Below are 13515 nucleotides of genomic sequence, written 5' to 3'. Positions count from 1 at the left end.
ACATATGCACAAGCACACACACACACACAGATATACACACACTCACATTTACAGAAACGCATACACAGATATTCACACATATACACACAAACACACAACAACACTCCCACACATGCTTAAATATGCACAAGCGCACACACACACACATGCACATACAGTACACGCGCACACACATTCACACAAACACACACTCACTTTTACAAATGCTTACATATGCACACAGACATGCACAAGCACACACACACAATCTCACACACACATACACACATAAACAATCAAACACACACAAAAACAATCACACACACACAATTACGCACATACACACACAATTACGCACACATCATCTTTGTACTTTGATTTACTGCCTGATGCTTCCCGTAAGCTCTGCCACCGGCGTGGATAAGAGCGCGTCTGTAACCTCTGCCTCACCCTCACACACACACGCACACACACACACACACACACACACACACACACACACGTTTTCTCATTCACAAGCAACTCTTCAGCACTATCAAACAGCTGACCCTCAGGCTCCCTGAATCCACATCCAAACACACACACACACACACACACACACACACACACTCAAACACACTCATACGCAGAGCCAGATCTGAGGCTGAAATATTCATCGCCCACCACCATAATGTTTTACCTCTCTTCGGAAATGTATGTCAAGCGTACGTTCAAAAAGCGTCTGTAAACCTGAAAGTGCAGACAGAGTGTGTTTTCTTGAGCAGAAGCGGTGTGTGTTGTACCTTGGGTAACCTCTCGGGGTCTCCGGGGTGGCGCGGGATCACCTTCTGTAGCCTCTGGAAGCCGTAGTCTATGGTGGGTTCATTGAGAGCTGCAGGAGGAACACAGAAGAGGAGCGTTATTAGATTAAACGCTCAGAAACACGCCTGTGTGTGTGTGTGTGTGTCTGTGTGTGTGTGTGTGTGTGTGTATAAACAACTCCACTCCTCAAAGTCAGAGTGCAAGACGTGTTGATCCAGAGATGAGTCCTGTTACAATTTCACTTTAGTTGGGTCAAAATGTTCTGCTGTTGCTTTGTTTGAAATATTTGGTCCCCACAAGTGTTGAATACCGAGCATATACACATGCAAACACACAAAAACACACACACACACCTGCATTTACCCATAAGTATACACACACATGCATATATACGCAAGTATGCACATGCACACACACGCACACAAACACACACATACACACATAAATGCGCACACACATGAGCATACATGTACACATACACATGCAAGTATGCACATGCACACTCATATATGCACACACAAACACACATGCAGGCACATACAAATGCTTACATATGCACACATGTAAACGCACAAATGCACACACACAATTGTAAACACACACACTCATAGCACACACAATTGTAAATGCATGCATACACACACATAAATGCACGTACGATTGAAAACACAAGTACACACACACACACACAAACACACACCCAGACACATGTGCAAACACAAATGAGCACACACTAACACAAATACACACATCCGTACACAAACACACATACAGGCACACACAAATGCTCACATACGCACACACTCACACAAATGCGCACACACAATTGTAAACGCATACACACTCATAACCGCACACACATAAACACACACAATTGTAAACACAAGTACACACACACACACACACACACACATGCAAACACAAATGCGCAAACACTAACACAAATACACACACACCCGTACACAAACACACATGCAGGCACACACAAATGCTCACATACGCACACACTCACACAAATGCGCGCACACACAATCGTAAACGCATACACACTCATAAGCGCACACACATAAGCACACACAATTGTAAACGCATACACACTCATAACCGCACACACAAACACACAATTGTAAACACAAGTACACACACACACAAACACACACACGTGCAAACACAAATGCGCAAACACTAACACAAATACACACACACCCGTACACACACACACACACACATAGGCACACACAAATGCTCACATACACACACACTTACACAAATGCACACACACAATTGTAAAAACACATACAAACTCATAACTGCACACACATAAACACACACAATTGTAAACACAAGTACACACACACACACACACACACACATGCAAACACAAATGCGCAAACACTAACACAAATACACACACACCCGTACACAAACACACATGCAGGCACACACAAATGCTCACATACGCACACACTCACACAAATGCGCGCACACACAATCGTAAACGCATACACACTCATAAGCGCACACACATAAGCACACACAATTGTAAACGCATACACACTCATAACCGCACACACAAACACACAATTGTAAACACAAGTACACACACACACAAACACACACACGTGCAAACACAAATGCGCAAACACTAACACAAATACACACACACCCGTACACACACACACACACACATAGGCACACACAAATGCTCACATACACACACACTTACACAAATGCACACACACAATTGTAAAAACACATACAAACTCATAACTGCACACACATAAGCGCACACAATTGTAAACGCATACACACTCAGTCACACACACAAGCGCATACATACACACAGATAAATGCACACACAATAGTAAACGCATACACACTCATAACCACACACACACAAACGCAAAAGCAAGTATGCACATACACGCACAAAAATGCACACACAATTTTAAACACAAGTACATACACACACACACACCCAGACAAACTACAAACACAAATCCGCACACACTAACACAAATACACACACACTCGTACACAAACACACTTGCAGGCACACACAAATGCTCACATACGCACACACTCACACAAATGCGCACACACAATTGTAAACGCATACACACTAATAACCGCACATACATAAACACACACAATTGTAAACACATACACACTCATAGTCGCACACACATATATGCACACACAATAGTGAACGCATACACACTCATAACAGCACACACATATATGCACACACAATAGTGAACGCATACACACTCATAACAGCACACACAAACGCAAAAGCAAGTATGCATATAAATGCACACAAAATTGTAAACACAAGTACACACACAAACACGTGCAAACACAAATGTGCACACACACACACACACACAAAACACACACACACACACACTTTTAAGACACTGTGTCAAGTTAAAAGAATTCCGGCATTTACACACATCACTCCTCATCACTGTCAGATCTAAAGCAATGGACCAATCAGAACAACTTAGAGGCGGGGCTATCCTTACAACATTAGCATATCTGTGTTTGGTTTGACATCAGGGCAGAGGAGGCTCTTCCCTTTATAAGAATAATTCCTGAGCGCATGTTTACACACAAACACACACAGTTGGTGAACGTCCTCTCAGACGCGGCAGTGCGTGTGCGTTTGTCCCTGTACATTTGTTCTGACGCCGTTCCCCGTGGCCTGACTTTGTGTTATGAAGTGTTTAGCGAAGCCCTCTGGCCTTCCCCTGCTTCGTTATTCCCAAACTCTAACCTTTCCTGCCTAATTCAATTCCTCAGCTCTGCTCACGCTATATTTCATTCTCCGCACCTCCGCTTAGCCTCTCTTCCCCATCTCGCCGCGCCAGAAAAGAAACACCCGGAAAGCAGTTAGGGAGATATTCCTCCATAATCAAGCCCATTAATCATAAAAGGCTGTCAAATTTGACTTTGGGGACAATTTGTCAGCCTTCTTGCCCGGTCCGCTTTTGTCACCGTTGCCTCTTGTATTCGGTAAGGATGATTGACAGTCCAAATGCTAGCGAGTAGAATACCTAGTTTGCACTAATATGCATAAGCGGTGCTTTCATGAATAAGAATAAGGCGTCTGCGCAGGAGCCGGGGCCTCTTTTCAAAGGGCCCGCTGCTGTTTGTCGTGCGCCGCAAATAGATGTTATTACCATTATAACAATATTTGTTTTCTTTCCTCGGGAATGGGTCTCGGAGAGCTGCTAAATCAAATTTGTTTGAGCGGCTCTGTAGGAGAAACGAGTGACAGCCGGAGCAGGAGGGGCCCGGGGCCGACAGGAGACTCTCAAACTGAGGAGCCAAGAGTCAAGAGATTCAGCATCAAGTGTGAGCAAAACACAAGGAGTTTACAAGAGCTCAGGGTACATACATGCATATCTATACATCAATACAAGAGGACTGGAGGATATTTAAAGAGACAGTACACCCCAAAATTTAATTCAGTCATCATTTGCAATGGAAAGCTTTGAAGCCGCACTGAAAACACTGATGACTGCTGCAAACAATTTATATGTGTAGAATTAAAACAGACAAACTCACTGTAGTAATTCAGTTACTCATTTTCTTTTCGGCTCAGTCGCTTTATTAATCTGGGGTTGCCACAGTGGAATGAACCGCCAACTTATCCAGCACATTTTAAGCAGCGGATGCCCTTCCAGCTGCAACCCATCTCTGGGAAACATTCACACACAGTCATACACTAAGGACACATTTAGTCTACCCAATTCAACTATAGCACGTGTTTGGACTGTGGGGGAAACCGGAGCACACAGAGGAAACCCACGCGAAAACGAGCGAACACACAAATAAATGAACAAACAAGAAGGAAATTATGGACAACAAGCTAAACAACGAACGAATGCAAGAAAACAAATGAATGAATGAAATTAATAAAAAAAATTAATGATAGAAAATATTGACGAAAAAAGAACATGAACGAACGAACAAACAAATAAACAAGAGGAAAATTTGAACAAGCTCAAGAACAAACGAAATAGAGAAAACAAAAAAATAAATAAAACAAACAAACGAACAAAAAAATTTACAAAAAAAAAATAACGAAAAAAGAAAACGAGCAGGAGGGGCCCGGGGCCGACAGGAGAATCTCAAACTGAGGAGCCAAGAGTCAAGAGATTCAGAATCAAGTGTGAGCAAAACACAAGGAGTTTACAAGAGCTCAGGGTACATACATGCATATCTATACATCAATACAAGAGGACTGGAGGATATTTAAAGAGACAGTACACCCCAAAACTTAATTCAGTCATCATTTGCAATGGAAAGCTTTGAAGCCGCACTGAAAACACTGATGACTGCTGCAAACAATTTATATGTGTAGAATTAAAACAGACAAACTCACTGTAGTAATTCAGTTACTCATTTTCTTTTCGGCTCAGTCGCTTTATTAATCAGGGGTCGCCACAGTGGAATGAACCGCCAACTTATCCAGCACGTTTTTACGCAGTGGACGCCCTTCCAGCTGCAACCCATCTCTGGGAAACATCCACACACACTCATAAACTAAGGACACATTTAGTCTACCCAATTCAACTATAGCACATGTGTTTGGACTGTGGGGGAAACCGGAGCACACAGAGGAAACCCATGCGAAAACAAACAAACACACGAATAAATGAACAAACAAGAAGGAAATTATGAACAACAAGCTAAAGAACGAACGAATGCAAGAAAACAAATGAATGAATGAAATTAATAAAAAAAAATTAATGATAGAAAATATTAACGAAAAAAGAACATGAACGAACGAACAAACAAATAAACAAGAGGAAAATTTGAACAAGCTCAAGAACAAACGAAATAGAGAAAACAAAAAAATAAATGAAACAAACAACCGAACAAAAAAATTTACAAAAAAAAATAACGAAAAAAGAAAACGAGCAGGAGGGGCCCGGGGCCGACAGGAGAATCTTAAACTGAGGAGCCAAGAGTCAAGAGATTCAGCATCAAGTGTGAGCAAATCACAAGGAGTTTACAAGAGCTCAGGGTACATACATGCATATCTATACATCAATACAAGAGGACTGGAGGATATTTAAAGAGACAGTACACCCCAAAACTTAATTCAGTCATCATTTGCAATGGAAAGCTTTGAAACCGCACTGAAAACACTGATGACTGCTGCAAACAATTTATATGTGTAGAATTAAAACAGACAAACTCACTGTAGTAATTCAGTTACTCATTTTCTTTTCGGCTCAGTCGCTTTATTAATCAGGGGTCGTCACAGTGGAATGAACCGCCAACTTATCCAGCACGTTTTTACGCAGTGGACGCCCTTCCAGCTGCAACCCATCTCTGGGAAACATCCACACACACTCATAAACTAAGGACAATTTAGTCTACCCAATTCAACTATAGCACGTGTTTGGACTGTGGGGGAAACCGGAGCACACGGAGGAAACCCACGCGAAAACGAGCGAACACACGAATAAATGAACAAACAAGAAGGAAATTACGAACAACAAGCTAAACAACGAACGAATGCAAGAAAACAAATGAATGAATGAAATTAACCAAAAAATTATTGAAAGAAAAAATGTACAAAAAAAGAAAATGAACAAATGAACAAACAAACAAGAGGAAAATTTGAACAAAAAAAGCTGAGGAACGAACGAAAGAGAGAAAACAAATGAAGGAATGAAACAAACAAACGAACGGAAAAAAAAATAACGATAAAAGAAAACGAGCAGGAGGGGGAAGGGGCCGACCGGAGAATCTCAAACTGAGGAGCCAAGAATGGAATTAAAACAAACAAACTCACTGTAGTAATTCAATTATTCATTTTCTTGTCGGCTTAGTCCCTTTATTAATCAGGGGTCACCACAGTGGAATGAACCGCCAACTTATCTAGCACGTTTTTACGCAGTGGACGCCCTTCCAGCCGCAATCTATCTCTGGGAAACATCCACATGCACTCATTCACACTCATACACTGAGGACAATTTTAGCCTACCCAATTCAACTATAGCGCATGTCTTTGGACTGTAGGGGAAACTGAAGCACCCGGAAGAAACCCACAAGAATGCAGGGAGAACATGCAAACTCCACACAGAAATGCCAACTGATCCAGTCGAGGCTCGAACCAGCGACCTTCTTGTGCTTAATAATAATACAATAAAATGTAAAAAGTAAACAATAAAATGATGGGTGGCGCAGTGGGTAGCGCTGTCGCCTCACAACAAGAAGGTTGCAGGTTCGAGCCTCAGCTTGGTCAGTTGGTGTTTCTGTGTGTGAATGCATGTGTATGAGTTTTCCCAGTAATGGGTTGCAACTAGAAGAGCATCCGCCGTGTGAAACATATGCTGGATAAGTTGGCGGTTCATTCCGCTGTGGCGAGTCCTGATTAATAAAGGGACTAAGCCGAAAACAAAGTGAATGAATGAAAGAAAAATGTAGTTTATGTGCAATATGTGCACTGCTGACTGTTTTGACTGCTCAAACAAGAAATTAAAATATGCAAAGTGGGGGAAATAAGTAGTGAACACTTCACTGTTTTCTCAGAATACATATTTCTAAAGGTGCCGTTAACTTATTAGCTAATTATAAATTATCAACTAATTAGTTTAGAAATTAAGTTCTGCATAAAGGTGCAAGAAAAAGTATGAACAGATGAAGAAAGGGAGGTGTAATCCGGCAGTGAAGGCTCAGACAGCAGCTGAAATCTCTCAGTAGTTCTTCAGCAAGCCTCTGCCCTTCCTCAGTGTACATGAACATCAGCTGCTTCAGTCCAACATCTACATCAGCAGGAGGATGAAGATCAAACCATTTCAGCAAGACAATAATCCAAAACACAGCCAAGGAGACTCTAAGATGCTTTCAGAGAAAGAAGATCAAGCTGTAGAATGGCCCAGCCAATCACCTGAACCGAATCCAATAGAGAACACAGAATAAAGCTCAGATTTGATAGACGAGACCCACAGAAGCATCAAGATTTACACACTCTGTTGAAGTCTGTGCAATGCATGTGACGTCATTCTCCATATGAGAGGCGTCTTTAAGCTGCAGCACCAAAGAAAGCCTTTTATATAAAGCATTAAACACATTTCAGTAGTTCAGCACTTTCTCCTGGTGTCGCTCCATTCTTATCACACACAACTCCTTTATCAGATTCATTTTGTTTTGTTTTTATGTTTGCGTTGTTTGGATTTTGATCAAAATCTGCTTCAATTCCATGTCAGCGGCTCCTTTAGGAAAACACATGACAGTGTGTTCAATACTTATTTTCCCTGCTGTATGTACAAACATTGAGGCTACTCTATTAAAAGGTCCCGTGAAATTAAAATAAAGAGCTTTAGATGTTAGTATCAGTAGCTGTGTTTCCATCCAAAAATGTGAATGAACTTTATGCGCAAAACTGGATTATCGCATAAAAGATGTGCGAATAAAGCAGCGTTTCCATCCAACGAGTCAAAGCGAACAATATCGACACTTCCTGATTAACTAGTGCTACATATCAACAGTACAAACTCAATTTGCTGCAGTAGGAATCTGATAGGTATCTTATAAATGACTTGCGCCTTAGAAGGCAATCCTGACACGCAGTGAACACAGAGTGGCGTTTGAAGGTGTCAGACGCGGAGCACAGACGCTCCTGATTCTGGAGGTGATTAATAATATAATAACACTAACACTAAAACCTTATACTTTTAATACTTAATACTAATACTTTTACCTTTTGTTCGGTAAAAGTGTTTCCATCGCAGTTTATGCGCATGTTTTCCTATCGAATAAAAAGTGCATCCTACTTAAATATGCGCATACGTTTTTTATGTGCATCATGGTGTTTCCATCAACCGTTTTTTATGCGCATATCCAAAAATCTTCATAAAAATAGGCTAGTTTACTCCAAAACAGGGACAAAATTCATGTTTCTAAGATATAGAACTGCTATAATCATGTAAAATCAGTAGTTTGTCTCTTCCACCATAATGGATCAACAGTTTTATTCATGTTTCACATCAAATCATAACCAATCAAATGCTCTCTACTGTCTGACATGCCCCGCCCCCTTTAAGACGCTTCTCATTGGCTGTTCATTTGATGCGCTTGAGCTCGACCTCTCTCACTGGCAGAGCTGTGATAAAACAAAACGCTATTGGCTGTTTTTAAAAAATGGGAGGAGCTACTCTATGTCTGTCTCTTCGTGTTTTGGTTGATGTCAAACATCGAATAAAACTGCATGTATATATATTTAAATAAATGGGTTATGTCTAGATGTTTTAGTGTGTAGAAAACAACTCTGATCAAACACTGCTGTGATTACTCTCAGAGAGAGAGAGAGAGATAAACCTGACATTATTTTCTTGTGTCATTTCTGGACAGTCTGCTATGCTATAATCAACACCATCTGGATATATAGTGTCAAGAAAAACTGAGAGAGAGAAGGAGAGAGAGAAGAGTGAGGAGAGATAAAGCGAGGATGGAAGAAAAGGAAATGAATGAAGGAGGAAAGGAAACAAGTGACGAAAGATAGAAATGAAGGAATGCAGAGGGAGGGGGAGAGGGAAAGAAACAGAATGAACGAAACCAAGAAAAGGAAAACAAGGAAGGAAGGAGAAGAGGAACATTAATAGAGGAACAGATTATTGAGGATATGAGGAGAAGGGAAATAAAGCCTCGCAACACAAACTAATGAACAAGAGGAAAGAAAGAAAGAAAGAAAGAAAGAAAGAAAGAAAGAAAGAAAGAAAGAAAGAAAGAAAGAAAGAAAGCAGAGAAATGCAGTAGGTGCAAAACAAGAAAAAAAACAATTAATTGAAGAATGAATGGAACAAACAAACCAATGAATGAATGAATGAAAAAATACAGAGAAAGAAAGAAAATATGAACAATAAACAAAAACACAACAAATTAACGGTAGCAGCAAAAAGAATACGTGAACGAAAAGAAAATTACAGAAAAACATGACAAAAAACAAGAAAGAAAAAAACAAAAGAAAAAAATTGAATGAATAAAAAAATGTGAACAAAATAAAGGAAAAAACAACCGGTTAAAGATAGTAATGAATGAAAGAATAAAAAAAGAGGAGATAAAATCACACATGAACATGAAAACAGTAAAAAAAAGAAAGAATGAATGAATGAATGAACAAAACAAGCTAAAGAACGTAAGAAAGAGAAAGAAAGAAAACAAATGAATGAATCAACAAACAAGTGAAAATATGAACAAAATAGAGAAAAAAATAAAAAAATGAACAAAATAAACAAAACAAAAAAGAAAACAAACAAACAAGTGAAGGAAAATATGAACAAAACAAGCTCAAGAACGAAAGAAAGAGAAAGAAAGAAAACAAATGAATGAATGAATGAATGAATGAATGAATGAATGAATGAATGAATGAAAATATGAACAAAACAAGCAAAATAAATAAAAAACAAATGAGTTAACAAACAAACGAAACAAGCAAAAAAATCAACATAAGCAAAATATCACATGATTAGTGTGAATAAACAAGTGAACAAAAACAAAGTGATAGAAGAAAGAATAAATGAAAGAATGAATGAATAAAAGAAAATGAACAAAACAAGCAAAAATAAAGAATTAAAGATAAACTAAAGAAAGAAAAACTGAAAAAATGAATGAATGAATGAATAATGAATGAATGAATGAATGAATGAATGAACAAGTAAAACAAAAAGTTAAAGGTAGTAATAAATGAAAGTGAACAAAAAGGAACATGAAAAAAACAAGAACAAAAGAAAGAAAGATTAAATAACCCTGATAAATAAAATATCAAAACACAAACAAACAAATTATTAGTGTGAATAAAAAACTGAACAAAAACAACAGAATGAATGAATGAATGAATGAATGAATGAATGAAAACAAAACAAGTTAACAAGTTTGTATCGACAAATAAATTTCATATATTTCAATAACATGAAAGAAAGTGAATGAACAAACAACCATAAACAATCCAAACACATGAACTGATTATTAGTGTCAAACGAACAATAGGAGAGAGGGATGAACGTGACAGAGAGAAAGAAAGAATGAGCTAAGACTAAAAGGAAAGAAGGGAGACACAAGAGCGTCCATGAGAGCAATTTCACAAAGCAATCCCATAAAACTTGCACTTTAATGAACCGTCAGACAGCAGGGGGGTGGGGGGGGGTCACCGTCTCTCCATCACACCCCCAAGAAATTAAGCCCATTACTTCTCTTATTAAAATCCCCCTGAACTTTGACCCCAGCGCCCCATTGGCTGCCTGCAGGGCCTCTGTCCTCTCAGCCAATCGATACGGCCAAGAAGTGGGAGTAATTGGAGAGTGCGCGTGTATGTGTGTGCGTGCGTGCTTGTGCGTGCGTGTGTGTGCGCGGGCCGAACCCTGACCCCGCCTGCATTACACAGCCCATATGAAGATAGATTGCCTGATTTAGTGTAAACATATGCTGCAATTCTAGCCATCAGTGCCACTTTCTCCGTCGTAATTTGTATTGATTTTTTTCTCTCCTCCCTTTTCCTCTCAGCCGTCCACGCGTCTTCGCTGTGGCTGACGTGCGATTGCGAAAAAGACAAAGATAATGCAGTTCGCTGAAGAGTCTGTGTGTGTGTGTGGAATAGAGGGATGTATATTTATTATTAATTTAATCATCTCCTTATTGCAGGCGCTGTGGGGCTGCGCGTCTCTTTTCTTTCTCTGGTTTGAAGGTTATGGCGGTCTCCGCTGAGATCTGCCCATGCTAAATAGAAGGAGGGTGAGGTAACAGTCAGAGATTAATATGATTTCCTCTGTCAGATGTCCAGTGGGATGAGACAAAACAATCAGACAAAAAAGATTTTCCTCATACGCTTGCATAACTTACGGGAGTCCTGGGAGGGAGCGCGGCATTATAGTTTCCTTTGTTTTTTATAATCATAACTTCATTTTAGTAATCTCAACGTATCACAAGTAGCATTCTCAATATCCCAACTTGATTTTTGTGTTCCTGATATAGTACAAGTAGTTTTCTTGTTATCACAACTTAATTTTTGTGATCTCAAATTTATAAAAAGTAATTTTCTAATTATTGCAACTTAATTTCTGCTCTAAATAAATCAACGGTTGTTTTGTAGTTTTAATTAAATTTTTTCTCGTCCTCTCAATATATCGAAAGTTTTTTCGTTGTCACAACTTAATTTTCACGTTCTAAAAGTATGAAAAATTGCTTCTTGTTAAAACGACTTAATTTTCAAATCATCACAACTTTATTTTAGATTCTCGACATATCAAAAGTGGGTTTTTTTGTCATTACAACTTAATTTTGTAATATCAGTGTATCAAATGTAGTTTTCTTGCTATTAAAACTTAATTTTCTCATTTTCTTGAAAAATCTAATGTAGTTTTCTAGTTATAACAACTAAATTTTCATGATCTCGACATATCAAGAGTAGTTTTCTCGTTATCACAACTTAATTTTTGTGATCTCGACATTTGTTTTCTTGCTAACACAACTTAATTTTGTCAAGATCTCAACATATCAAAAGCCAAAAGTAGTTTCCTTGTTATCACAACTTCATTTTAGTGTTCTTGACATATCAAACATAGTTTACTTGTTATCACAACTTAATTTTCTTGTTTTCTTGATAGATCAAATGTAGTTTTGTTGTTATTGCAACTTAATTTTAGTGACCTCGACACATCAAAAGTAGTTTTCTCATTATTACAACTTAATTCCTGTGTTCTCAACACATCTGAAGGTTTTTCTTTATAGCAACTTAATTTTAGTGATCTCAACAGCAAAATTTCTGTGATCTCAGTGTATCAAAGCATCTTCGACAAAGTAGCTAACCTAACCCCAGTACTCTTGACAAAAACTGTTGTTTTGTAGTTAGATTGAATTTTCTCATCATCTTAATATATCAAATGCTTTCTCGTTTCTATCACTCAATTTTCTTGTTATCTCTAGATATCAAAAGTTGCTTTGTCAATATAACAACTTAATTTTCTCATCTAAACATATCGAATTTTTTTTTTCTTATCACGACTTAATCTTAGAAATCTGCATATTTGTTTTTTCATTATCAATTGTGTCAGGATCATGACTTAAAAATTACTTTTCTTGTTATAATAAGTTAATTTTAGTTTTCTCAAACATATCAATAGTAGTTTTCTCATTATCACGACTTAATTTAATTGATCTCAGTATATCAAAAGTAGTTTTCTTATTATCACAACTTAATTTTAGTGTCCTCGACATATCAAGTGTTTTTTCGTTATCACATCTGAAGTGTTGTGATTTCAATTTATCAAAAGTATTTTTTTATCACAACTAAATTTTAGTGTTCTTGACACATCAATAGTACTTTTCTCGCTATCACAACTTAATTTTGGTGATGTCAGCATATCAAAAGTATTGTTTTGTTATCACAACTTAATTTAAGTTGTTCTTAACACATCAATAGTAGTTTTCTTGTTATCACGACGTAATTTTAGTGATGTCAGCATATTAAAAGTAGTTTTCTCGTTATCACGATTTAATTTTAGCGTTCTCAACAAAGTGTCTTTTCATTATCACAACTGAAGTTTTGTGATCTCAGTTTATCAAAAGTATTCTTGTTATCACAACTTAATTTTAGCGTTTGACACATCAGAAGTAGTTTTGTTGTAATCTCAACTTAATTTTCTTGTTATCTCAGCATATCAATAGTAGTTTTCTCGTTATCACAAATTTTCTCATTATTTAGACATATTAAAAGTT

At 38.1% G+C, this 13515-nt stretch overlaps 1 protein-coding gene across 14 annotated transcripts in view; it reads right to left on the bottom strand.

The window, feature by feature from the left end:
- The window catches only part of LOC100537342 (transcription factor COE3), a 269751-nt gene that overhangs the window by 41070 nt on the left and 215166 nt on the right, over positions 1-13515 (bottom strand). For all 14 annotated transcript variants that reach the window (XM_073922345.1, XM_073922341.1, XM_073922343.1 and 11 more), the window contains one exon: positions 762-850. In XM_073922345.1, the coding sequence (XP_073778446.1) occupies positions 762-850 (89 nt within the window). The remainder of the gene's footprint in view (positions 1-761; positions 851-13515) is intronic.

This window comes from Danio rerio, chromosome 14 (assembly GCF_049306965.1).
Source record: "Danio rerio strain Tuebingen ecotype United States chromosome 14, GRCz12tu, whole genome shotgun sequence".
NCBI classification, from domain to species: domain Eukaryota; kingdom Metazoa; phylum Chordata; class Actinopteri; order Cypriniformes; family Danionidae; genus Danio; species Danio rerio.
The sequence above is the reverse complement of the archived record's forward strand: the minus strand, read 5'-3'. Positions and strand labels throughout refer to the sequence as shown.